Genomic DNA, 27,452 nt, shown 5'->3' with positions numbered 1-27,452 from the left:
CGCGCCGGATACTCGCCAGGCGGTGGCGTGCAGTGCTCCCCTTGCTGCGCCCGTCAAGGTGCTTCTTGGTCACCTGCCTGCTCCGGAGCCAGGGCCGCGTGAGTGGGTCACCCGAGTGTCCTCTGCCTGTGCCGCTGGCCCTGTCCTCGGCTGCTGACGGCAGCCGCACCCGGCCTGCCCCGAGCAGCACCAAGGTTGCGGCGTTCTGCAGAGTAAGAGCCTCGATGTCTGGCCTTGCTGCAGTGCGGGGCCGCGGCTCTGCCCCTGCTCGCCCCCCCCCCTCCCCGCGGGGCTGATGAGATCGGGGGTCCCGCTGCTGCCCCCTGCTGGGGTGCTGGTAGCCAGGCATGGGAGGGGGCCCAGAGACCGTATCCTGGTGCGCTGTGCCGGCCGGGCTAGGTGGAGCAGGGCATGCTGGGACCCATCGTCCCCACAGGAGGGCACTGCCATGCTGGGCTCTGTAACGTGTGCCATGGTACCCGCTGGCTCTCACGAGGCCTGGCTGGACATGGCCGCTCTGCGTCTCGTTGTGCTGCTGTCACTCTGCCACTGGGCTCCAGCCCGCGGGGGTGGGGAACGTTTCCCCTGCACAGCGAGCGGTTTGCAGGGCCGTCTCTGTTCCCGCTGCACCCCGAGGGCTATGGACGGGGGGACGCAGTGACACTGAGGGGCCGTGGTGGACAATCTGCTGAACAGGAGCTCCCAGGGCGACGCTGTGGACAAACAAGGAGCTAGCCCCAGAGAGGCCAGGTCGGTTTCCTAAAAGGATCTGCTGCCCTTTCCCCCATTTAACCCCTTGTGTGACAGGCCCAGGGCAGAGGAGACCCCCGGGTGAGACAATGGATAATGGTTGTGCATGGGGGGTTTGGTGACCCGGGCACAGCAAAGGATGGAGGTGGTGCCCACCCCAGAGATGGCTGCATTTCTAAGGGTGTCAGGTGCTGGTAGATGCTCTGAGGCGCTCTCACCATACCCCATCAGGTGGTAGGAGCAGATGGGAAAGGCCTCGTCTACCCCCAGCCTGGCAGGGCTGTTCCCTGCATACAGGGGCGGCTCTAGGCACCAGCAAAACAAGCTGGTGCCTAGGGCGGCAAAATGTAGGGGGCGTCCCCTGCCGCCGGGGAGGGCGGGAGGCTGGGCTGGCGGACCTGCCGCAGTCATGCCTGCGGGAGGTCCACCGGAGCCCCGGGATGAGTGGACCTGCCGCAGGCATGACTGCGGAGGGGGCGCTCGTCCTGCGGCTCGGCTGGACCTCCCGCAGGCATGACTGCGGCGGGTCCCCTCTTCCCGCGGCTCCGGTTGAGCTCCCGCAGGCATGCCTGCGGCAGGTCAACCGGAGCCGCGGGACCACGGCACCCGCCGCAGTCATGCCTGCGGCAGGTCCGCTCGTCCCGGGCTCCGGTTGACCTGCCGCAGTCATGCCTGCGGGAGCTTAACCGGAGCCGCGGGAAGAGGGGACCCGCCGCAGGACCGGGGAAGGGCGGCGCAGCGCACCGCGCTGCTTGGGGCAGCCTGATTTCTAGAGCCGCCCCTGCCTGCATATGCCATGGCGGGAAGCCGTGCTGGAGCCTGCGGGTTCTCACGCTTGTGTCCTGCACCCAGCTGCATCCCATCCTTCCTCCACACCGGTTCCAGCCTCTCTTAGCCTGTGGCCCAAGAGTGCCAGGGCAGGTGCTGCATGGTGGAGGCAGGCAGTGGCAGTGTGAGGCTCTCTGGGCAGGCGTGCTCGGGGGAGCGTGCTGCGAGCTGGACCGGGAGGGAGGCAGTGCCCACGTTGCCATGCTGGGCCAGGGAGAGCGAGCGGCGGGAAGGACACTAGCCGGGCTGAGCTAGGGAGAGCGAGCGGCGGGAGGACACCTGCCGGGCCGGGCCGGGGAGAGCGAGCGGCAGGAGGACACCCGCTGGGCCGGGCTGGGCCGAGGAGAGCGAGCGGCGGGAGGACACCCGCCGGGCCGGGGAGAGCGAGCGGTGGGAAGGACACCAGCCGGGCTGAGCTAGGGAGAGCGAGCGGCGGGAGGACACCTGCCGGGCTGGGCCGGGGAGAGCGAGCGGCGGGAGGACACCCGCCGGGGAGAGCGAGCGGTGGGAGGACACCCGCCGGGCCGAGCTAGGGAGAGCGAGCGGTGGGAGGACAGCCGCCGGGCCGGGCTGGGCCGGGGAGAGCGAACGGCGGGAGGACACCCGCCGGGCCGGGCTGGGCCGGGGAGAGCGAACGGCGGGAGGACACCCGCCGGGCCGGGCTGGGCCGGGGAGAGCGAGCGGCGGGAGGACGCCCGCCGGGTCGGGCCGTGATGAGACCTAGCTTCCCGGGAATGGATCCGCAGCAGGTCCGGAGCCGTCTCTCTGGCAGGGGGCTGACGTGCTCTGGAGATAAGCCCCAGCGCTGCTGGAGGCCTGTCAGGGGAGAGGTGTTACGTGACAGGCAGGTGCTGGCGTGTTTACCTGACAAGGCTTGTCAAACATTCAGCGGGAAGCTTTCGGGCCTGGCCGGCTATGACAGCTGACAGTGCTCCTAGCAGAGGAGCTGCTGGCGCGCGCTGCCCCGGGACCAGGGAGGGGCTGGAAACCTGCTCCCTGGGGGTCGGGGCCCGGGGGTCGGGGAGAAGTCTGAGGTGCAGCAGAGCTGGGTCGGCGCTGCCTCCCGAGGGACAATGGCAGCTGCATGTCAGTGCCGTGTCGTCCTAGCCGCAGGCTCTCACCTGTCTGCAGATCGGCGGGGCAATCTCAGGGGGGAGCGCCAGGCCAGGGGAGCCGTAACCCGAGACCCTGCCAAGGCCAAATGGGGGGAACCTGAACCGGTCCCCGTACGGCTGTGACTGGCTGGCACCGTGCTCTGGTTGTGTGTGACGCAGCAGCCGCCTGGATCCCCTGCCCATACATCCCTGGCAGCACCAGGCCTCCCCAGCATTACCTGTGCCCCTCAGTCCCTGCCTGTGTCCTCTCGAGCAGAGACAGAGACAATTGCCTACCAGGGCAGGGCAGGGCTGCCTGGCAGAGGGCACAGGGTGCCTAAGGGACCCTCAAGGTCTGGTATCCTAGTTCACCGGGCAAGGTCTCTGCCGAAAGCCCATGGCACACGGGTCAGCGTGATCTCTGGGAAGCACGTGGGAGAGGGGTCTGTACCCTGGAGCTCGTGCTGCTAAGATGGGGTAGTTAGCGGCAGGGCCCCAGGGTGACATACCCTCGGCCAGGGTCCCCCAGACAGGCCATGGGAGATGCTCCCTTCCCTGGCGTGAGGAGCTCGCAGGGACTGCAGGAGAGGAAATGACCAGGAAGAGGTAAGGAGCAGGGGTTCAGGTGAAGATCGCCCATCACAGCTGATCTATCTGGAGATGCAGCCAGACCCCCCGGCGCCCTGCATCGGGGAGACACTTGAACTTCCGGTCGCGCTGTGAGAAGGGCGCGGGGTGGGCAGGACGCAGGAGACCGCAGAGCAGCATGTGGGCAGTGGTTAGGCTCTAGAATGCAGCTTGCGATTTTGTTACACGTCACCGTTTGTGTCCCGTGTTTGTGTTTGCTGCCCTCTGAGCCTCGGATCTGTGTTAGACCCGCAGCCTGGCTTCTTCTCTGGGTGCTCAGCGGAGCCGCTCCCAAGCTGGTGTGAACGGTTCCTTGGGAAACCACAGGCCTGGGCAGTCTGGCAGCGCCCAGTGGGTAAGAGGTGGGACGCAATGGGGGGGCACCTGCCGCTCGCCTGCGTGAGGACTGAGAGCCTGTGGCCGGGGGTGTCGGGGAGCTGAGCCCGGCCGCCTCAGGTGAGGTTCTCTGGCTGCGGAGAGGTGGTGGCACGGTGCCTCACAACCCTGCCTACCCCCAGGAAGCTTCTCACGCTCCACGTTAACCAGAGAGCAGCGGTGACACTCCCAGGGCTGGCAGCCTGCCCCTCAGCCGGGCAAAGCTGGGTGCTGCTCCCAAAGGGACCTTCTCCCCAAGGTGAGCATCTGCCTCCTGTGTGGGCTGCTGACGTTTGAGCTCTCACAGAGCCTGGCCCTGCACCCAGCGCGCGTTCCCCTTCGGAGCAGTGAGTCCTGGTCCTGGCAATACACCGCTGGCAGAGCGGGCAGGCTCCGCCGTAGGGCAGCAGCAGAATGGAGTGAAACCCGGGCATGGGAATTAGTGGAGCCCCTTCCCCCCCCCCCCCGCGGCCCCGGAGGAGGCAGGGCGAGCACTGGCCGTGTATTTCTCATGGAGCTATTGATCACTGCAAAGACGCTGCGTAAAGCTGGCCCCGCTCCGGTGCTGGTGGCTCCCGGGTTGTGCTGAGCGAGGGACCGGCTCGCGGCGTGTTTTTATCCCCTGTGCTTACAGGCAGGGAACGGGCTGTGGCAGGAGACTAGGTGTGTGCTCAGCATTCGCTCTCTGGGGCGCAGGGTCGAATCCAGCCGGTGCTGGGCGACTCGCCTTTGCCATCTCGCAGCCCTTCAGCGGCGAGTCTCGAGCCAGTTCCACGTGGTGAATACACGGCACGCTTGGCACTGGCTGGCGGCCTCAGCAGAGGGGCTGAGGATCGACTCAGCCGTGGAGCAGAGACTGAGCTGCCTGCTGCCTCCTTGAGGGCAGCCTCGGGAGGGGGGGCTGGGACCCCTCAGCCGGGGGGTGCGCTGCCCCCTCGTGTCCTGCTCCTGTTCTGGGCACAGGGGGCTCCACTCGGGCCGTGGGTCGGTTTGGTGGCCCGGGAGCGGGAAGGCAGCTGGTGGCTTGTCTGTGTGGCAGGGAGCTATTGGCCTGCAGGATTCCTGGGAAGGGGGGTCAGGGGCTTCGCTCCTTTTGTTCTGGCTCGTGATGTCCAATTCGTGTGCAGGGTGAGCGAGGGCACAGGCTGCTCCGGCAGAAGTCCCCGCCCAGCTTCCCGCGGTGTGGATTTATTTGTGTATAAATATCTCATCTGCATGAGGGGTGACATTAATAGCAGCGCCGGGTCCCGGGAGCTTTCGCTTATATCAGCCAGACTGGCTGGGCCTCTGACCCTGCCAGCTCTTAAATTCATCATCCCGTCTCCTGCGCCTTGCCCCCTTCCCTCGCTGAGGAGCTTCAGCGTTTCCCGCAGCCGAGGCACTAACTCTCGCCTCCCCTGCTCCCAACCCACTATGGCCTGCGCCTCGGCATGCGTGATGTAAACCGTCGCGCCGCTCGGCAGGTTGTAACGCCAGAGCGGGAAGGAAACCGGGGTGATGAATGTACTTGGGAAGGTGAGGAGAAAACCATAAACTGTCTGCGGGGCAGGGAGGGGGCTACTTCTTTAAACATTTAGTTGAATAAGCAGGATGTGTGGCGTGTACAGTTACTCTGATGGGGAACGAGCTCCCTGATCTATTGGCCAGCGGGCTGTGTGACGGTGCTGCCCGTGGGAGCCAGCTGAGGTCACTCAATCAGGGTGAACTGCAAACAGAACAGGGCAGACAAACCCCAAACGCTGGTGGTTATTCCAATACTTAGATTTACCAACCAGCTGTGACGAGGCGGTTCTGGCGGGACCCAACTGAGAGTGCCAATTCAGGACCAATTGCATAAACAGGGCAGTCACAGCCCAAGGCTGGGGTTTTTCCACCCCTAAGGCAAACCAAACCAGCCAGACAAAGAGGACTTGTGGTTTGCCAGTGGGGTGAAACCAAAGTCACACAAGCAATTTCCTTAGACACTCCAGTCTCCCAGTATCACCACCAGTGCACTCGTCCTGGGGATGAATGGTTATGAAAACCAACACCCCAGTAAAAGAAAAAGGTTCTCTCGATCCCAAAGGACCAAGCCCCAGACCCAGGTCAATATACACATCAGATCTTACCCACAAATCACGCTGTTGCCAATCCTTTAGAATCTAAAATCTAAAGGTTTATTCATAAAGGGAAAAAGGTAGAGATGAGAGTTAGAATTGGTTAAATGGAATCAATTCCATACAGTAATGGCAAAGTTCTTAATTCAGGCTTGTAGCAGTGATGGCATAAACTGCAGGTTCAAATCAAGTCTCTGGAACATCCCCAGCTGGGATGGGTCATTCAGTCCTTTGTTCAGAGCTTCAGTTTGTAGCAAAGTCCCTCCAGCGGTAAGAAGCAGGATTGAAGACCCGATGGAGATGATGCATCAGCCTTATATCGGCTTTTCCAGGTGTAAGAACCTCTTTGTCCTTACTGTGGAAAATTACAGCAAAATGGAGTCTGGAGTCACATGGGCCAGTCCCTGCATACTTTGCTGAGTTACAAGGCGTGTCTGCCTTCTCTCCATGGGTCAATTGTGTAGCTGATGGTCCTTAATGGGCCATCAAGCAGGCTAGGCAGAGCTAACACCAACTTGTCTGGGATATCACCCAGAAGCACAGCACCAACTTGAAATACAGACAGTATAGAGCCAATATACATAACTTCAACTAAAAATGATACATGCACACAGACAGCATAATCATAACCAGCAACCCAGAACCTGGTCTTAGACACCTTATATGACCCTCTTTACCTAAGATTTGGTGCAACTACGGGACCTTGGTTGCAACCCATGTTCTATATGGTCCCAATTTATATCACACCAGCACAAAACAACTTCTGTAGCACCTCACTGGTTACTCAGGAGTCCAAACCACGCAGTTCCCTTAAAGTGCCCAGCCTCAGGCCTCCGTCCAGACACACCTGTCAGATATGATGATGATTCCTGAAAATCTTACTTCATCATATAAAAGAAAAGGTTCTTCCAATCCCAAAGGATCAGCCACATACCCAGGTCCAATTATAACTTAGATCTTACCCAAAATACACGCTACAGCCAATTCTTATTAACTAAGCTAAAATTTATTAAAAAAGAAAAGAGAGAGAGAGTTGGTTAAAAGATCAATCTACAGACAGACTTGAATTCAATTCTTGAGGTTCAGATACACAGCAGAGATGAGCTTGTAGTTGCCAAAAGTCCTTTTAGAAATAGTCCAGAGGTTACAGTCCAATTTCCATATTCAGGGTGGCTCCAGTCAGTGACTGGGGATCTCAATCCTTGGGGCTTAAGGTTTCCCCCTCTTGAAACCCAGAGCAGATCTGAGATGAAGCAGGATCGTGTCCCAGGGTTCTTATACATTTCCAGCAGCCTTTTGGCCTGAGAAAACAATAGGCTTAACTCCTTCTCCCAAATCTCCTGGCAATTAGCACAGGGTAATTTATCCATTAAACAGTTCAGATACAGGTTAGCACAACCTTCAAAGAGACACAGAGACAATAACACTATTTCACTCAAGTATCATTATAAATGTTAATATTCCTTTTTTTGATCTTTGAATTAAAACTATAGCAATAAACGAGACTTGTTTGCTGACATCACACGACCTGAGCAAACATCTTCCCTTCTACCTCTAACAATACAGACTTGCATTTCAAAGCTCTGTTCATTTACAGATCTTCCTAACCAGTCCTTAAGGTTCACCCAGGGGTCAGGTCAGTCGATGAGGTGAGTTAATTAACGCTTTCTGGCCCTGTCATCTTTCAATGAGATATTATATTATACTCATAACGTCACAGGCTGGTTCTGGGTTTTAAATTTCCTCCTCCACGCAGCGATAAATCCTTGGGGGTTTCAGTGCTAGCATTTGGGAGTCAGTTCTCCTTGGTGGGCAGAGGGAGTGCAGGGTGCATGTGTCCCCGCAGCTCCCCTCCCCGGACCCTGGCTGGGCAAGTCTGCACCAGGGAGCACTTGGTCTGGAGATTTCTGCCTTCTCCACGGAGTCTCGGGGGGACAGGCTGTGGGTGGCAAATCTCTCCTCTCCGCTTCGAATGTCTCTGTGGCAGCAAGCGTGCTGCCCTGCCCTGGAGCCCCCGCGGGCCCTGCACTGCCTGGCGAAAGGGCAGCCCTTGGCGGGATGCGGCTCTCGCCGGAGCTCGCAGGCTGGGCCGGGAACGCGGGCTGACATGGCTGCCGAGGAGCAGGGCTGCGGCTGCCTTACCTACGAAAGCCGGCAGCGGGGAAGAGAGAAGCCCTACCCCGCGCTCGGCCTGGGAATGACTGACTCAGATGGAAGCCCCTGCCGCGAATACCAGTCCCCCAAGGCCGTGTGAGGGCACTGGCCCGCCAGCCCGCGCTGTCTGCGGCGCAGCAGGGGGGAGCTGTCAGGATCTGGGCACCGGAGATAAGAACGGCCCTGGATCACTTCCAGAAGCCAGAGGCGAGGCTGCATTGGTAACCCTCCCCTCCGAAGGACTCCAAGACCGGCCCTGAGCAGCGGCAGCAGCCGCGGCCCAGCCTGCCAAGTCTCCCATTATCTCTTGAACAGGCCATGCCTGCCCATTTGTCACCACGCAGCAGAGACAGCTCCGCATCTTCCTGAGCAGCGATCGACGCAGCCTAGGGGAGCGGGCGCCTCTGCTGCCAGGCCCAGCAATTGGGCGATCAAAGCAGCCGTTTGCCTGGCCTGGCTGGGGGAGGTGTGCCACTCTGCCGGCTGCCACCACATCCGGCGTCTTCCCGTTTCAGCATGCCCCGTGGACTCCCGGTCCCGTGGCAGGAACTGGAAGGACCCAGCGCTAGTCTTGTCTTGGGTCATGTCTCAGCGTCAGGCGCTGGATCCTCAGCCTGTCATGCAGCACAGGAGGAGGCTGGGTCTGGTGGTGACAGGGCACCGCCACCTGGGTGCCACTGCCCCCTCTGTGCCTCGGTTTCCCCTTAGGTTTGCCCAGCCTCTAGGAGGGGAGCTTGGGAAGAGTTCTGAGAAGGCACCAGAGACATGAGGCTGGGTGCTCCAGCGGCTACACTCGGCTCCTCTGTGGTCAAATACCCTTTGCATGCACATGGACCCTGCTTCCGCAGGGGGGAGCCGTGAGGAAGGGTCCTAAACGACTGGGGTCCCAGCGCTGGGAGCCAGCCCCCTGCCTGGCCTGTGGGTGCAGGCAAATGCGTCTCTTCCCCCCTTCCATCCACCGCAGCTTTCAGCTCTCCCGCCAGCGCACACCTGTGCTCCTACTACCGGAATTGGGCAGGGGTTGCAGCAGGTACAGTCGCCGTACAGGGACGTGCACACTCCCTCCTGCAGGCCCTATGGCCCACGGATTCGGCTGGGAAAGGGGGGCTCAGCTGCTTTCTCACGGGCATGGCTGCATGCGGCTGTGAGTCCGTGTCTCCCCACGTCAGAACAGCCTCCTGCCTTTCCCAGCATGCCTCCAGCCCCCCGCCCCTGCTGCTTGGAGTTATACTCCCCAGGGCTCGCTTAGCCCCCGCTGCAATGCAGCCACCTCTGGGGTGGGACGCCACGTCTGGTGGTACAGCGCAGTGAGGCATTAGCTAGGATGCCGCAGGGCAGATGCTTGTGGCATGAGCTGGGACACTGCTGTTTAGCCCCTCCACGTTCCAACGCCCTGGACTCCGCTTAGCTTCGGAGCAGGGCCTGTTACGGTGCCGCGTTGCCTGTGTGCCGGGGATGGTGAGATGACTGGCTCCTCTTCCGGAGGCACGGCTGGCTCCACGCCCGCGGAGGGCCCGGCATTAATCAGGGCCGTGCACACGTCTAACACAAACCTGCCTGTTCCAGCGCCCGGCGATCCATTATTCATGGTATTGTATTAGTGCTAATGTCTGGCAAACGTCAGATCCAGGCGGCTGGCTGAATGTGGGGCTCACGCCGCAGCTCTCATGCAGTATTCATGGGAGCAAAACGCACCATTACAGCAGCCCTGCTCGCTGGAGAGCCGAGCCACCCGCCACGGCTAGCAACTCCAGGGCCCCCGGCCTGGCCTTGCCCTCTCCCCAGCCCAGGGCGTGGGACCACCCTGCCCCGCGCTCAGTTCCTTCTGGCCACCGCGGGCTTTGGGGGCCGATAGGAACGGCTGTAACCATGCGGGGGGGGGGGGGTGCTGGCTGCCCGTAGGTGCAGGACGCCTGGATGCGACCCCCCGTCGGCTAGGTGCTGGCAGCTGGGTTGCCCCCTCAGCCCCCTGCAGCCTCTGCTTACTCCCTACTCTGTCACCTCCTGACAGGGCAGCCCGGGCACCAGGTCAGAAATGCCCCGACCCCTGCGTCCGCCTCCTTGCCTCTGCCTGGTCATCCCAGTCTCCTCACCTCCCACCACCCCTTACATCCAGTCGCCCTGATCCCTGCTGCCCAGCGCAGCGCAGCACCCTCCCTGGGAGCCACTGGCTCGCTCAGAGCCTCCACTGCCCGCTAGGCCTCCCTGTGGGAGTGGCCGACTCGGGTACTGGCTGGCGGAGGCGGTGACTTGGCTGGCACAGCAGCGGGTGCTGTGTGCCCAGCCGAGGCAGCCAGAGCTGGGCTGAACTCAGCAGACCTCGCGACTGCGCCCGGTGCCGCTAGTTCCCGCTCTGTCCCCGACTCTGGAAAATGAGACCGGGAGCCACCTCCATTGGCACGGCATGCGGGAGCCCTGCATTGCCCTCCGAGAGGATTGGCTTTCCCTGCTGCGCCCCAGCCGGCTCCCCCAGCTGCATCTGCACAGCCCCTCCTGCCAACCGGAGCAGATGGGTGCAGGCTTGAGGAGTGGGAATGGGCTCTTGGCCTCTGGAATTCTGCTGCAATGATCCTGGTGCAGATCGCTGCGGGACGCCAGAGCGTAATGAATGTCTTTAGAACGGGGCAGCCCCTGGCTCCCTGCCCCACGCTAGCCCGAGAGGGCGGGTCGCTCTTGGACTGCGGTTTGCCAGGGCTTCAGAGACAGCAGCATGAGCTCTGCCAGGTGCACGGGGGTCTCGACCTGGGAGACCAGGTGCCAGCTCATGCCAAGGTCCCCATCTCTCAGCTGGCCAGACAGACCCAGAGCTGGGTGTAAGGGTTGGTAACGCAGGGACTGGAGAGCTGAGAACGCATTCAGTGCTTAGAATTTATGGCATGCTTGAGTGGCTGCCAGCATGAATCTCCCAGATAACATCTGTGTCCCATATTGTACGGGCACATCGGAGTGTTTTGTGTTGTGAGTCTCTGTAAATCACCCGCCAGGAGAGAGCCATTAGCTAGTGGGAAGTGCTGCTCTCCAGCAGGAGGTGGGACGGCTGCCTGGCAGGGACGGCCCATGGACGCCAGGCACACTAGTGTGGGACATTAATGAGGACAAAAGACTTTGTTGTTCACCCTGTGCCCGGTGGAGATGAGTCATGCAGGTGAAGTCCTCCTGTCAGCTGAGTTTGCAGCTCAGAGCAGAAGCAGGGAAGGGAATAAAAACGCCAACCCAGGAGGAACTGGGTCTCATTGGAGTGTGAGGGGCAAGATTTTCCTGGCATAAGCAAGGGATCCCCAGTGCTTGGCCTGGGTTAGCCCTAAGGGACATAGAGAGCTTGCTGAAGTTGAGTTACAGCCTTAAGTTTCGAAAGACATTAGTGTGTGTCACTTGCTTTAACCTTGTAAATAGCTCTCTGCTTTCCTTTTCCGAGTGTGATCGCAGGACTGGCTCTACGCGTTGTCTCTGCGGTGAGCTCTAAAGCACAGTTGACCTGCGGTAAGTGACTGGTCCCTTGGGACTGGCAGAACCCTGCCTGTTGCTGTGAGGGAAGCAGGCTGACATGGGTGGCAAGCCAGAGTGGGGTGCCCAAGGGGGGCTGTCTGTGGCTCCAGGTTGTTACGGGGCCTGAGGGGTTCACACTGGGTGACTAGTTGGTGAAATGTAAGTCTAGAACTCACAGCCAGTCGGGTGTGTGCCCTGTTTGCCGACAGCCTGCCCCGAGACTGGTCTACCTGTGCTTTGAGCCACTGCCAGCCAGCTTGCCAACATCCTCTGCCCTGGCGCCAGCAGGTGGCACACACAGGGTTTGCTGCCTTGAAATTATTTTCTCCTCCCTTCAAGTGTCCCCGGTGCACATCAGCTGGAGAGCTCTGTCTGCAGAGACAGGGGCACCATCTGCTCGGGGCAGCTGCCTGCAACCCCCCTCGGGGATTTAGAAGCTCATCGCTTCCGAAACCTGGCCGTGCCTGTGAGTTCACAGTGCGGCTCGCTGCTGTGTGAGATCACGGTGCCTTTGCTGGACAACGCCAACCCAACCCAGCTGGGCCCCCCTCCCCTCCAGCCCAGGTCTTAGGGATCAGCTGCTGTAGGAGCATCCGCGCGGGCTGAGCCTGGTCCCATTGTAAATGCCCCAAGCAGTGGAGCTCCTGCCCCGTCCCTGGGGAGAAGATTTCCCAGCCTGGTGCATCCCACGGCTCAGAAGCTCCTCGGAGAGTCAGTGTAAATTTTCCTGATGAGACCTGGCGAGTGGCACCCCAGTGGCCCGAGCAATCGAATACTCTCCTCTGGCGGGCTCCCTCCCTCCCGGCTTTGCACACGGTGTCTCTCTGCCGCTCACGCTCGCTGCTTGCTCCTCCCGTAGCCACGCGGCATCTGTTGCTCATTCTCCACACGCTGCTCTCCCAGGCCGTCCTTGTCCCATCTCCGCACCCCTGCCAACTTGCCGGTATCCCTCTGGGTACAGCCTGCCTGGCCTGCCGTGCCAGGATCTAGGCCAGCGGGGCGCTGCAGACCTTCCAGAACGCATCCGCAGAGCGACTGAGCAGGACCTTTCCGATCACCTGGCCGTCGCCAGATCCACCCTCCGGCGCTGGGGGACTCCCCAAGTGGACCTGTTTGCAGCCATGTTTAACGGAAAACGCCCTGGATTCTGTTCCCGGGATGGTCTCTGTGACGGAGTGGGACTGTTCTTAATGTTCCCTCTGAATACTGTGGGGGGGCCTCAGCTCTGCCCGACCCTCTGTCGCCTGGCAACTAATGGCCGGGCCCTTCCCCCCTGCAAGGGGATGCTAAAGGTGAACAAAGAGATCAGGTGGCCGCCTGGCCCGAGAAAGGAACAAAGCCCAGAGAGGAGGGGCTGGAGGGGGTGTCAGTCTGGAGCTGGCTGGGGATGGGAAGTGAGGGCAGACGTGGGGGTCTGGCTCACTGCCCCCCAGAATGGACCCGGCCGAGGGGTCCCGTTCTCTGTACCTACAAGCTCTGTGTTAGCCCGTGTTCCTGTCATCGAATAAACCTCTGTGTTACTGGCTGGCTGAGAGTCACGTCTGACTGCGAAGTGGGGGTGCAGGACCCTGTGGCTCCCCCAGGACCCCGCCTGGGCGGACTCGCTGTGGGAAGCGCACGGAGGGGCATATCCTGAATGCTCCAAGGTCAGACCCAGGAGATGAAGCCGTGTGAGCTTCTTGCCCTGCAGACAGGCTGCTCACAGAGAGGAGGCTCCCCAGAGTCCTGCCTGGCTTGGTGGGGAGCAGTTCCAGAGCAGCACCCGGGGACTCCGTGACAGTCTCAGCCCAGGCTCCTTGACACATGCGTCTCTGCTTCCCTGGAGAGACTGACTCCTGTGGGCCTTCCCCCGCTTCCCCTCCTGCCCCAGGTCTTGGTCAAAGTCCAACAAGACGATGCTCGTCTCATCCTTGTCGCATCAGCGGGACCTCGACCCTACTGACCTTTCAGTCAGGTCTCCACCATCTCTCCGGCTGGATCCAGATGTGATTTCTCAGGACCGTGGCCGCCTGCTCTGCCCCAGCCTATCAGCCTGTTCTCAGGGTGTCCAGGAAATGCATCTGAATAGGAGAAAACTCTCACCTAGGGGCACTAACCCGGCTAAATGGAAGCGCTGCTCCATTTGGTCCCCAGAGTGTGCACCCCTGAACCTCACACTGGACTCTTCTCTGCCTACAGTGTTAGCACTGGGCCCTTTGCTCTATAAGAGAACACCTGGCAGCTGTCTCAGCCTCCTGCCCCTCGGTGGAGAGCCAGACCCTCTTCTCCAGCCCCACTGTCGCCAGATTGCTGAAGGGCTTGGTCAGACCGTACCCGCCTGTGCCAGATCCCATCCCTCGGGATCTGAACGTAGCGCTAGCCAAGTGACTGGGATTCACCCACAGAACCCCTTGCCACTGGCTCTCTGTGAAGGTAGCATTTCTGGTGGCCAGAGGGAGGGGGAGTGGCAGAGCCTCCCGAGACCGTTTTCCATGAGGATGACGTTTCTCTCCGCCCTCTCCCGAAGGCCGCCCATGTCTCGTTGCTGACGTTCTTCCCAGCCCCCTGCATGGCGAGATGAGGAGAGACTTGTTTCCTTGGGTGTAATAATGCCGTTAGCTTCCTCCCTGGCGCCTGCCAAGCCCTTAGATCCCCACACACTGCATGGCAGTTGCAGACAGGGCTAAGGGCTGATCCAGCTTCCACTCAGAGAATCTCCTCTTCTGTCTCTTCGGGCAGCCGTTTGTGCTGCCAGGTGGCTAATGCAGCCCTGCCAGCTAGAGCATCGGCCCGTTCCACCAGAGCCCAGGCAACGTCAGCGGCTTTTCGGTGCAAGTGCTCAGAGGGATGGAACGCCAGCCATAGGCGCAAAGACACACCAGATCCTGCATCGTGGCAGGGGGTTAGCCCAGCTGATCCTGGAGGTCCCTTCGAACCCCATGGTTCTGTAAGTGCCCATCTTAGACATTTGCAAAGCAGCAACTTGGTCATCAGTCCACACCTCTGCTACTCCCGATGCCATTCCCTGCCAGTCCGTGGATGGGCCAGTGTCAGACTCCAAGCCCCCCTCCAGGTTTGTCTGCTTGGGACTCGCCCGCAGTGGAATGGACAGGTGCAACCACACGAAGGAGAAACGGTTCCCTACCTTTCCGTAAGGGTCCCTTCCACGCCCCGCTGCCTTGCCCTCTCTGTTGGAGTCTGTGTGGGGCGAAGGAGCTGAGGGGGTCGGAGGCAGCTCTGCTACCCGCGTGCAGCGGCGTCAGACGGCAGAGGCCACCCCGCTGGGTACCACAGAGGGGAAGAGAGTTCTCCAGCAGTGGAATGGGCGCATGCAGTGCATCTCGAGGAACACGTTACAGAAGAGGAACCACTTTTTCCTCCTCCTTAGGGGCCTCAGTCTCTTCTCCCAGCATGCTTTGGGCTGCACAGCTGAGCTGACGGGAGCAGGCAGAATAACCAGTCTGTTGTCCTCTCGTTGACTGTCCCGCAATGGTCTGTCTGGGCTGGATGGGGCGTCCCTGTTGGGCTGGGCTTGGAGTTCTGCCCTTCCCACGAGTTAGTGTCTCTCCTGGCTGGTGGTTTGCAGTCACCGCGGCTGTTACCACAACACGGGACACAGATGCTCTAAGTGGGGCTCACGCCAGCAGCGACTCTCCAATAAAGCCTGAACACGGAGCACATTCCGGTAACGCTGACACCTGTTCTAATGAGCCTACCGCACAGCTGAGCCGGCCGGGTTCCAGCTACAGAGCTGGCGGTGTTCAGCTGAGGCCCGGGGACCCTGGCATGAGCTGGCCTCCAGCGTCACACCAGGAAACGGGCTGGGGGGGCCGGCTGTAGGGTTTGTGGAGGGTGTATCTTAATGTGCATGAAAAAAGGCCTTGGTCCAGCCTGGAGAGGTGAATGCAGGAGGCTGGAGCTGAGCTCAGCCTGTGATCGCCTGGACCACGTGCTGCGGGGCAGCCCTGGGGGTGTAGGGAGGACGCTGTGGGGAGACCCAAGGATGGCACGATAGCCAAAGAGGGTCAGCACCAGACAGTGCCACCCTGCTCCACGCTCACGTCCGTCTGCTTTGGGGCTCCGGCTCCGCTAACGCTGGGTGCAAAACCGCCCATCAGCGCAGCTGTGCGCCGGGGCTGCTGATGGGCACGTGCCTTGCCCCTGAGGCAGGCCTGGTGCATATGGTGCCCTCCAGCGCCCTGTGCCATGGCCGAGAAGCAGCCTTAGTGGTGGTTGGTGCAGTGGCCTGGGGCAAGTCTCCTCCTGACCCAGCCTGGGGATCAGCTGGGAGCCCTGAAGCATGGGCATTGGAAGCCCTTGGGAGCTGTGATGGAGGGTTGGGCTTGGAGATTCCCTTGTGCCCAGGCCGAGTGTTAGCAGTGCCCCTAAAGTGCCCCCTATTTGCCAGCCCAAGGAGAGCTCCTGACCCACCTGCTCAGCGTGGTGGCCTTGCCCAGGGGCCTCTGGGGGGGGGGGGCTTTGCTGGAGGACACGGCAAGGTGTCGGTTGAACTTTGGTTGCCATGGCAGCCAGGGCGGCTGTCTGAATAGAACACCTAATTTTGATCAGTTGTGCTGCTTTGAGTGTCATTTTTTCCCATCCACGGTTCCCTTTTGAGATCCCTGTGGCATGATAATTGCGGGAGGGAGGGACCCTGCATGTTTAATAGCAGCTCTTGCAGCCGGAGCTCCCAGGCTCCTCTTCGCAGATCCAGAGCGCTCAGGCGGTGGCTGGGACACAGGGGGGCTGCGGCTGGCACAGGCAGTGGCACGCTGGAGTCTCGCGCAGAGCAGGGAGCCAGTGCTGCGCAGAAAGGGGCAGGGGCTGTCGTCCGTGCACCAGGCCAGATGAGCTCTCCGCAGCATGCGGGGCAGCCACGTGGCGTGGCCTGTGGCACTCTGCCTTCACCTGACCGGCGAGGGGTGTTGCTTGCAGGGACTCAGGGGTGCTGAGAGCCAGTGAACCAAACTGTAATACCTGGATATAATGGAAAGCACTTCAGCCCGGGGGTGTGGCAGCCCCCCTGGTTCCAGCACCGACGCTGAGCCCACTGGGTGGTGATTGGCTCCGTCCTGTTCCAAAATGGCTTCTCAGTGCCAGGGCTGCAGCCCTCCCTCGTGGGGTCCCACAGACCATGGCTGGTCCAGACACTGTCCTGAGCGAGCATCCATTGGCCTGGAGACTGGCATTGCTTGAGGCGCCAGCTTGTTCTGTGGGTGAGATGGCAATAGCCCCTTGGCAACTACCACAATACTCCGGCTCTCGCCTGGGCTGGCCTGGGACTCCCCAGCAATAGCAGGGTTAGGACCCAGCCCCCTCTGCTCTCAAAGCAACAGCTCTGACCACGTGAGCTAGAGGAGACTCCCCAGCAGCTGTTGGCATATAGGACCTAAGACCCGCACGCGTGTCGTTCTGAACGTGTCCAGTAGAGGGCAGTGGTGCTGGCCAGGTCATGACTCCGCCGTAGGTAGGAAAGAAGTTACTGGGCGCAGGCGGGGACGTTCCTCTGGGCATCTGTCCAGCTCGGATTTACTCAGAGACCCAGGGGAAGGGGGTGATCTGTCAAATCGCTCGCCCCCAACGCAATCACCACCTGCTGTGGGGATGGGAGAGCGTGAGCAGCCTGCCTCCTGCCTGTCCCCACGGTCCGCTAGGCACCCGCCCCCCCGGGCTCCGCCAGTCGCTGCCCGGCCCCGCTCCACGTCTCTCCCCAGCCCCCGCGCTCCGCCAGTCGCTGCCCGGCCCCGCTCCACGTGTCTCCCCAGCCCCCGCGCTCCGCCAGTCGCTGCCCGGCCCCGCTCCACGTGTCTCCCCAGCCCCCGCGCTCCGCCAGTCGCTGCCCGTCGCCCCCCTCGGCCCCCGCGCTCTGCCAGTCGCTGCCCGTCGCCCCCCTCGGCCCCCGCGCTCCGCCAATCGCTCCCCGTCGCCCCCCTCGGCCCCCGGGCTCCGCCAGTCGCTCCCCGTCGGCCCCCTCGGCCCCCGGGCTCCGCCCGTCGCTCCCAGTCGCCCCCCTCGTCCCCCGCGCTCCGCCCGTCGCTCCCCGTCGGCCCCCGCGCTCCGCCCGTCTCTCCCCGTCGCCCCCCTCGGCCCCCGCGCTCCGCCAGTCGCTCCCCGTCGCCCCCCTCGGCCCCCGGGCTCCGCCAGTCGCTCCCCGTCGCCCCCGTCGTCCCCGCGCTCCGCCCGTCGCTCCCCGTCGGCCCCCGCGCTCCGCCAGTCGCTGCCCGTCGCTCCCCGTCGGCCCCCGCGCTCCGCCAGTCGCTGCCCGTCGCCCCCCTCGGCCCCCGCGCTCCGCCAGTCGCTCCCCGTCGCCCCCCTCGGCCCCCGCGATCCGCCAGTCGCTGCCTGTCGCCCCCCACGGCCCCCGCGCTCCGCCAGTCGCTGCCCGTCGCCCCCCTCGGCCCCGCGCTCCGCCAGTCGCTCCCCATCGCCCCCCTCGGCCCCCGCGCTCCGCCCGTCGCTCCCCGTCGGCCCCCGCACTCCGCCAGTTGCTCCCCGTCGCCCCCCTCGGCCCCGCGCTCCGCCCGTCGCCCCCTCGGCCCCCGCGCTCCGCCAGTCGCTGCCCGCCCCCCTCGGCCCCCACGCTCCGCCAGTCGCTGCCCGTCGCCCCCCTTGGCCCCCGCGCTCTGCCAGTCGCTGCCCGTCGCCCCCCTTGGCCCCCGCGCTCCGCCAATCGCTCCCCGTCGGCCCCCTCGGCCCCCGGGCTCCGCCAGTCGCTCCCAGTCGCCCCCCTCGTCCCCCGCGCTCCGCCCGTCGCTCCCCGTCGGCCCCCGCGCTCCGCCAGTCGCTGCCCGTCGCCCCCCTCGGCCCCCGCGCTCCGCCAGTCGCTGCCCGTCGCCCCCCTCGGCCCCCGGGCTCCGCCAGTCGCTCCCCGTCGGCCCCCTCGGCCCCCGGGCTCCGCCAGTCGCTCCCAGTCGCCCCCCTCGTCCCCCGCGCTCCGCCCGTCGCTCCCCTCGGCCCCCGCACTCCGCCAGTTGCTCCCCGTCGCCCCCCTCGGCCCCCGCGCTCCGCCCGTCGCCCCCCTCGGCCCCCGCGCTCCGCCCGTCGCCCCCCTCGGCCCCGCGCTCCGCCAGTCGCTCCCCGTCGCCCCCCTCGGCCCCCGCGCTCCGCCAGTCGCTCCCATCGCCCCCCTCGGCCCCCCGCGCTCCGCCCGTCGGTCCCCGTCGGCCCCCGCAGTCCGCCAGTTGCTCCCCGTCGCCCCCCTCGGCCCCCGCGCTCCGCCCGTCGCCCCCCTCTGCCCCCGCGCTCCGCCAGTCGCTGCCCGTCGCCCCCCTCGGCCCCCACGCTCCGCCAGTCGCTGCCCGTCGCCCCCCGAGGCCCCCGCGCTCCGCCAGTCGCTGCCCGTCGCCCCCCTTGGCCCCCGCGCTCCGCCAATCGCTCCCCGTCGGCCCCCTCGGCCCCCGGGCTCCGCCAGTCGCAGCCCCTCGCCCCCCTCGGCCCCCGCGCTCCGCCATTCGCACCCCGTCGGCCCCCGCGCTCCGCCAGTCGCTGCCCGTCGCCCCCCTCGGCCCCCGCGCTCCGCCAGTCGCTGCCCGTCGCCCCCCTCGGCCCCGGGCTCCGCCAGTCGCTCCCCGTCGGCCCCCTCGGCCCCCGGGCTCCGCCAGTCGCTCCCAGTAGCCCCCCTCGTCCCCGCGCTCCGCCCGTCGCTCCCCTCGGCCCCCGCACTCCGCCAGTTGCTCCCCGTCGCCCCCCTCGGCCCCCACGCTCCGCCCGTCGCCCCCCTCGGCCCCCCCGCTCCGCCCGTCGCCCCCCTCGGCCCCCCCGCTCCGCCAGTCGCTCCCCGGCGCCCCCTCGGCCCCGCGCTCCGCCCGTCGCTCCCCGTCGGCCCCGCACTCCGCCAGTTGCTCCCCGTCGCCCCCCTCGGCCCCCGCGCTCCGCCCGTCGCCCCCCTCAGCCCCCGCGCTCCGCCAGTCGCTGCCCGTCGCCCCCCTCGGCCCCCACGCTCCGCCAGTCGCTCCCCGTCTCGCCCCTCGCGCTCCGCCAGTCGCTGCCCGTCGCCCCCCTCGGCCCCCGCGCTCCGCCAGTCGCTGCCCGTCGCCCCCCTCTGCCCCCGCGCTCCGCCAGTCGCTGCCCGGCCCCGCTCCACGTGTCTCCCCAGCCCCCGGGCTCCGCCAGTTGCTGCCCGTCGCCCCCCTTGGCCCCCGCGCTCTGCCAGTCGCTGCCCGTCGCCCCCCTCGGCCCCCGGGCTCCGCCAGTCGCTGCCCGGCCCCGCTCCACGTGTCTCCTCAGCCCCCGCGCTCCGCCAGTCGCTGCCTGGCCCCGCTCCCCGTGTCTCCCCAGCCCCTCCGCTCTGCCAGTCCCCGTCGGCCCCCGCGCTCCCCAGCCCCAGCCCTCGCACCAGAGGGCGCGCCGTGGCTGAGTCTGGCTGTCAGGCTGCCAGGGGGTGGGCACGCGGCGGTTGGGGTTTATTAACATGGCGTTATAACGGGCAGGAAGTCCGTCCGCATGGCAAACCGTACCTGTGCCTCGCAGCGCTGAAGGGTCAGTGCCGTTCCCGCCGGAACAGCCTTATGTGCAGTAGCTCGCGGGGCAGCAAGCAAACCGTGCCGGGCTTCCTAGCAGACCCACGTCTCCAGCCGTGCCCGCCCGGACTGCGCGCCGAAGTTACTTCCGGCGCCTCACTGAGGACAGCGCCGAGTCGTAAGGGCTGCTCTTTGCCGCGTCTCCCATGTTTACCAGGGCAGCTCAAATGGACGGGAAGCTTTGTGGCCCTGCATTCGCGCCCTGCGCTCGGCACGCAGCATCCCGGCGCTGCCCTGGCAGGAGGAGAAGGCCCTGGCACAGTGTGTCCGGGGCCTCGCTCGGCGGCTGGCTGAGCTCCCTTCCCTCTTTCTGATGCCCGCAGCCATACCGCTTCATTTCACCAGCTCGTCAGCTCTCCCGAGCGCCGCCAGCCCCAGCCAGGTCAGCAGGGGCGGCCTGCCAGGACCCCCCGGCTGCTGCGGAAAGCGGGGCCCTCGGAGCACAACATTGGGGGGCAGTGCTGCAGGAGGTGCCGTCCGCCAGCTAGGGCAGGGCCCATTGCATTGTTTGCGAGTGTCTGAGCACCTGCCATGGGGCCCCGGCCACGCCCCGACGTGGGGAACCACATCCTGCAGGGGCCGCTGGAGACAGCAGGCTGGGTGCGGCGGCTGCAGGGAAGTGCTTGGCCTGGGGGGCTGGCTGCCCATGGACGGGGCGCCGCCGGCTGCCAGCACTGGTGTAAGGTGTGTGCAGGAGCCTCAGGCTCCAGCTCCTGGATCTCGGAGGCCGACAGCGCCGTGCAGGGGAGGAGGCCCCGGGGAACTGACTCAGCCAAGCGAAGGCGAGTCGATGAAAGGCTCGTGCTCCCCACGGCTGGGGGAGGGGAGCGGGGGCAGTGCGGGGAGCAGCTGTCTGGGGGGACAGCAGGGCAGGGCACCAGGGTGTGAATTAAGTGAACTGAATTTAGGCCACTTGAGCGTCTACACGGGGTGGCTAGGATTTAACTGCCCCGCCTCCAATCACACCTTTAGTTCCTTCGGCTTTTCTTTCCTGAGCATCCCTGTGGAGTGGAGACAAGCCCTTTGCAATGGCTCCGTTCTAAGCTGAAGCCGCCCCGTGCATCACAGAGCCGCCGGATCGGTGCCACCCCCACCCCCACCCCTTTGGACCGGTCTTTGGGCAGAACCGCTGTACTGCGCCAGCCCCCCAGGTCTCACTCCTCTCTAGGGTAGGTCACGTGGCCTCCTGAGCCTGAGCCCAGCCTCCCGCCGAGCGGGGCCCTGGGAGACACGGCCACGGTGCCGGGAGTAGTGCACACAGCAGGCATGTGCGGGGCCGCTGAGGCAGCGGTATCAGGACCGCCGGGGTCTTAGCCACGGGGGCAGCCTCGGCCTTCAGTCAGCCCGGAGCTTGCAGCCGAGGGAGGCCCTTCTGCTCAGCCGGAGCCCAGCCAAGCCGTGGTGCCTCCGGGGGGTCAGGCCCCCTCTCTCTGGCTCCTTCCTTCGTTCCCAGAAGAGAGCCCCCGCGCCGTCCAGAGCCCCCGCGCCGTCCAGAGCCCCCACTCACCCCCGGCCTTCGTTCTCCAGCCGGGCTCTGTGCCCAGCTTCCCAGCGGGGCGGTGGGGAATCCCCCTCCCCCCGGGCGTTGCTCGCCAGGGGTCCAGGCCTGGTGGTTGGTCCTCTGGGATTTTCCGTTGATATGGGCTGGCCTTGGCCAGGCCTTTTAATGACCCATTCGGTGCCCCCCCAGCCCTCCCCCCGTGCTACCCCTTCCCCGCAGCTGTGTGCCCTCCCCCCGTGCTACCCCTTCCCTCCCTGTGCCCCCCCAGCCCCCCCCGTGCTACCCCTTCCCCGCGGCTGTGCGCCCTCCCCCAGCCCTCCCCCCATGCTACCCCTTCCCCGCGGCTGTGCGCCCACCAGCCCCACCCCTCCCGGTCCCCTCCCAGCCCCCCCGTGCTGCTCCGCCCTCCCTGTACCCCCCCAGCCCTCCCCCTGTGCTACGTCTTCCCTGAGACTGTGCGCCCGCCAGCCCTCCCTCTGTGCCCCCCCAGCCCTCCCCCCATGCTATCCCTTCCCTGAGGCTGTGCACCCCCAGCCCCTCCCCCGTGCTCCCCTTTCCCTCCCTGTGCCCCCCCAGCCCCCACCCCCGTGCTACCCCTGCCCCGCGGCTGTGCTCCTGCTGGCCCCTCCCCTCCCCTCCCCTCCCCTGCCTGTACCCCCCCCAGCCCCCCCGTGCTACCCCTTCCCCGCGGCTGTGTGCCTCCCCCAGCCCTCCCCCCATGCTACCCCTTCCCCGCGGCTGTGCGCCCGCCAGCCCCACCCCTCCCTGTGCTCCCCCAGCCCCCCTGTGCTGCCCCGCCCTCCCTATACCCCCCCAGCTCTCCCCCTGTGCTACGCCTTCCCTGAGACTGTGCGCCCGCCAGCCCCCCCTCTGTGCCCCCCCCAGCCCTCCCCCCATGCTATCCCTTCCCTGAGGCTGTGCACCCCCAGCCCCTCCCCCCTGTACCCCCCCAGCCCTCCCCTCGTCCTACCCCTTCCCCGAGGCTGTGTGCCCACTGACCCTGCCCCTCAACTCCGTGCCCACCAACCCTGTGCTCCCCTGCCCCTCAGCTCCATGCCCACCGCCCCCCCCCCCGTGCTTCCCCCAGCCGCACGCTGACCGGCCTGCCCGTCTGTGCCCGCAGGTGGAGGTGGAAGTGGAGAGTATGGACAAGGCTGGGAACTTCATTGGCTGGTTGCACATCGAGGGGGTGAACCTGTCGGTGGCGCTGGTGGAGCACGCGCTCTCCAAGGTGCACTTCACGGCCGAGCGCAGCTCCTACTACAAGGCTCTGCTGTCCGCGGAGGAGGCCGCCAAGCAGAAGAAGGAGAAGGTAAGAGACGGGTCCGTTCCACAGGAGAGGGAGCTGCCAGGAGGGGGTCTGGTCCCTTCCCTGCCTGGGGCTCTCATAAGAACATAAGAAAGGCCGTACCGGGTCAGACCAATGGTCCATCCAGCCCAGTATCTGTCTACCGACAGTGGCCAATGCCAGGTGCACCAGAGGGAGTGAACCTAACAGGCAATGATCAAGTTATCTCTCTCCTGCCATCCATCTCCATCCTCTGACAAACAGAGGCTAGGGACACCATTCTTACCCATCCTGGCTAATAGCCATTAATGGACTTAGCCACCATGAATTTATCCAGTCCCCTTTTAAACATTGTTATAGTCCTAGCCTTCACAACCTCCTCAGGTAAGGAGTTCCACAGGTTGACTGTGCGCTGCGTGAAGAACTTCCTTTTATTTGTTTTAAACCTGCTGCCTATTAATTTCATTTGGTGGCCCCTAGTTCTTGTATTATGGGAATAAGTAAATAACTTTTCCTTATCCACTTTCTCAACATCACTCATGATTTTATAGACCTCTATCATATCCCCCTTTAGTCTTCTCTTTTCCAAGCTGAAGAGTCCTAGCCTCTTTAATCTCTCCTCATATGGGACCCTCTCCAAACCCCTAATCATTTTAGTTGCCCTTTTCTGAACCTTTTCTAGTGCTAGAATATCTTTTTTGAGGTGAGGAGACCACATCTGTACACAGTATTCGAGATGTGGGTGTATCATGGATTTATATAAGGGCAATAAGATATTCTCTGTCTTATTCTCTATCCCCTTTTTAATGATACCTAACATCCTGTTTGCTTTTTTGACCGCCTCTGCACACTGCGTGGACATCTTCAGAGAACTATCCACGATGACTCCAAGATCTTTTTCCTGACTCGTTGTAGCCAAATTAGCCCCCATCATGTTGTATGTATAGTTGGGGTTATTTTTTCCAATGTGCATTACTTTACATTTATCCACATTAAATTTCATTTGCCATTTTGTTGCCCACTCACTTAGTTTTGTGAGATCTTTTTGAAGTTCTTCACAATCTGCTTTGGTCTTAACTATCTTGAGCAGTTTAGTATCATCTGCAAACTTTGCCACCTCACTGTTTACCCCTTTCTCCAGATCATTTATGAATAAATTGAATAGGATTGGTCCTAGGACTGACCCTTGGGGAACACCACTAGTTACCCCTCTCCATTCTGAGAATTTACCATTAATTCCTACCCTTTGTTCCCTGTCCTTTAACCAGTTCTCAATCCATGAAAGGACCTTTCCTTTTATCCCATGACAGCTTAATTTACGTAAGAGCCTTTGGTGAGGGACCTTGTCAAAGGCTTTCTGGAAATCTAAGTACACTATGTCCACCAGATCCCCCTTGTCCACATGTTTGTTGACCCCTTCAAAGAACTCTAATAGATTAGTAAGACATGATTTCCCTTTACAGAAACCATGTTGATTATTGCTCAACAGTTTATGTTTTTCTATGTGTCTGACAATTTTATTCTTTACTATTGTTTCAACTAATTTGCCCGGTACCAACGTTAGAGTTACCGGTCTGTAATTGCCGGGATCACCCCTAGAGCCCTTTTTAAATATTGGCGTTACATTAGCTAACTTCCAGTCATTGGGTACCGAAGCCGATTTAAAGGACAGGTTACAAACCTTAGTTAATAGTTCCGCAACTTCACATTTGAGTTCTTTCAGAACTCTTGGGTGAATGCCATCTGGTCCCGGTGACTTGTTAATGTTGAGTTTATCAATTAATTCCAAAACCTCCTCTAGTGACACGTCAATCTGTGACAGTTCCTCAGATTTGTCACCTACAAAAGCCAGCTCAGGTTTGGTAATCTCCCTAACATCCTCAGCCGGGAAGACTGAAGCAAAGAATCCATTTAGTTTCTCCGCAATGACTTGATCGTCTTTAAGCGCTCCTTTTGTATTTCGATCGTCAAGGGGCCCCAGGGCCACCGGGGGGGGCAAGTGGGGCAATTTGCCCCAGGCCCCAGGCTCCGCAGGGGCCCCCCAGAGAACGGGTGAGGCCCCCGCCCTGGCCCGACCCCGCCTGGAGCCTCAGCGCACCCAGGACCGTCCCTGAATAGCTGCAGCCTGGCTCCGGCGGGGCCCCGCCTCGCTCCGAGCTGCATGGTCAGGGGGCGGGGCTGGGAGCTCAGGCTGAGCTCAGCTCCCTCTGCTCGGTCCAGAGCTCGCAGCCCCGCCCCTCCCCACGCGGCTCTGAGCAGGGCAGAGCTCAGGGGCGCTGCCGGAGCCAGGCTGCAGCGCTGTTCAGGGACGGTCTTGGATACGACGCGCTGAGGCTCCGGGTGAGCGGGGAGCCGGGGGTAAGGGGCCAGGTCTGGGGGGGGTTGGCTATGGGGCAGGGAGTCCCAGGGACAGGGGGGAGGCAGAGGCTGGGGGGGGGCGGTCAGGGGACAGGGAACGGGGGGGTTGGATTGTGGGCGTTCCGGGGGTCTGTCAGGACTCAGCCAGGGGGTGGATAGGGGTTGGGGCAGTCAGGGGACAGGGAGCAGGGGTGGGGTCCCAGGGTGGTGGTGGGGAGTCTCTGGGGGACCGTGAGGGGGCAAGGAGCAGGATGGGTCGGGGATTCTGAGGGGGGCAGGAAGTGGGTGGGGGTCAGATAAGGGGCAGGGCCAGGCTGTTTGGGAGGCACAGCCTGCCCTACCTTCAGGGCGGCTCCAGGCCCCAGCACGCCAAGTGCGTTCCTGGGGCAGCAAGCCGCGGGGGGCGCTCTGCCGGTCACCGTGAGGGCGGCAGGCAGGTTGCCTTCGGCGACATGCCTGTGGAGGGTCCGCTGGTCCCGCAGCTTCGGCGGACCTCCTGCAGGCTGCCGCCGAATCCGTGGGACTGGGGACCTCCCGCAGGCAAGCCGCCGAAGACAGCCTGCCTGCCGTGCTTGGGGCAGCAAAATACCTAGAGCCGCCCCTGCCTACCCTAAAGCTCATTCAGCAGTTTGAGGCTTGCAGAAGAGCCGAGCTGTGAGCTTTTCCCTTAGGGCCCCCATCCCTTTCACTGCTCAAATGCCGAGTTCTAGTCTGTATTTAATTTCAGTGCCATAGGGAGATTCATGTCAGGGGAGGGGAGCTTCATTAAAATTAGCCACTGGGGGAGGGATAACATGAGAAGGGCAATATCCTTCCCAACCCTACCAAGGGAGACCCCCCCCTTCATTCCCTGAGACTCCAGAGGGGTTAATTCAGTGGTTCTCAGACTTTTGTCCTGGTGACCCTTTCACATAGCAAACCTCTGAGTGCGACCCCCCCACTCCCTTAGAAATGAAAAACACTTTTTTATATTTAACACTATTATAAATGCTGGAGGCAAAGCAGGGTTTGAGGTGGACGCTGACAGCTCGTGACCCCCAGTAATAACCTCGTGACCCCCTAAGGGGTCCCAACCCCCAGTTTGAGAACCTCTGGGTTAATTTAATTTTAGCACCTTGTGTCCATTCACAGGCATGTGCTATTTTGAGCATTTCAGTGTTCACAACATAGGCTCATCCCAGATTCCGGAACAAGCTCAAATGCTCAGTTCGTGGCATATGTACATAAGTTATACTAAAGACAAACCCACAGTAACCATCTCCAGTTTGTGAGGGACCCCACAGAGCCAGTCTCTAGGAAACAGATAAATTCCTGGAGGTTAAGTCCATAAATGGCTATTAGCCAGGATGGGTAAGAATGGTGTCCCTAGCCTCTGTTCGTCAGAGGGTGGAGATGGATGGCAGGAGAGAGATCACTTGATCATTGCCTGTTAGGTTCACTCCCTCTGGGGCACCTGGCATTGGCCACTGTCGGCAGACAGGATACTGGGCTGGATGGACCTTTGATCTGACCCAGTACGGCTGTTCTTATGTTTTAAGCTAAATGAAGCCGAAGTTATGGAGACAGATATGAGTCAAGGAAGCCAGCAGAGTATCAGAAACCTGGAAAAATCTCTGCCTGGATGGGCTCAGGCGTTTGGTCACAAGCTGAGGTGGTTCAAAAGTTTTGGATTTTTTTAAGCAGAATTTTTTATTGTTTCTTTAAACAATCAAACACAGCAAGCAGCAAATATTTGGCCACACACTTCTGAAACCCCAAACCATGTTCAGGTTTTGGCAAACTAATTTCAGCTTTTCAATTAAAAAAACCACAACAAATTTTGAAGGAAAGCAGACATTGTCCGTGATTTTTTTTTTGCTTTTTAAAAACCCCTAGTTTTCGATCCAGAAAAAGTTTTTCCAGAAAATATTTGTCCAACCCTTTCAATGAGCTTTAGTGCCTTTTAGCACTAGCTGGTGCTGAGAACCAGTGATACCTTGTAAAGAAGTTTTCTCAAAAGTGGGCTTGTGCCGAGACGCGGAAGGTTTATTTTTCCCAGGGCCGCCCGTGGGGGGGAGCAAGTGGGGCAGTTTGCCTGGGCCCGGGCCACGAGAATATAGTATTGCAATTTTTTTTTATGGAAGGGGCCCCCAAAATTGCTTTGCCCCAGGCCCCTGAATCCTCTGGGCGGCCCTAAGGGACCCCACTGGTTGGTTAGCAGCTTCCTGCTTCTGATGTACGTAAAAAACATTTTGTTGTTACCTTTGGAGTTTCGGGCCAGCCGTTCTTCAAACTCCTCTCTGGCTTTTCTGAGTACACTCTTGCACTTACGCTGGCAGTGTTTGTGCTCCTTTCTATTTGCCTCACTAGGATTTGACTTCCACTTTTTAAAGGAAGTTTTTATCTCTCACTGCTTCT

General features: G+C 62.1%; 1 protein-coding gene across 1 annotated transcript in view; it reads left to right on the top strand.

The window, feature by feature from the left end:
• SND1 (staphylococcal nuclease and tudor domain containing 1) overlaps nucleotides 1-27,452 on the top strand; it is a 475,599-nt gene that overhangs the window by 424,414 nt on the left and 23,733 nt on the right. The window contains exon 17 of the mRNA XM_045027292.1: nucleotides 22,533-22,721. Coding sequence (XP_044883227.1) covers nucleotides 22,533-22,721 — 189 coding nt within the window. The remainder of the gene's footprint in view (nucleotides 1-22,532; nucleotides 22,722-27,452) is intronic.

Source organism: Mauremys mutica, chromosome 1 (assembly GCF_020497125.1).
Source record: "Mauremys mutica isolate MM-2020 ecotype Southern chromosome 1, ASM2049712v1, whole genome shotgun sequence".
NCBI lineage: Eukaryota > Metazoa > Chordata > Testudines > Geoemydidae > Mauremys > Mauremys mutica.
Note: the sequence above shows the minus strand (reverse complement) of the source record. Positions and strands in the feature narration are given on the sequence as shown.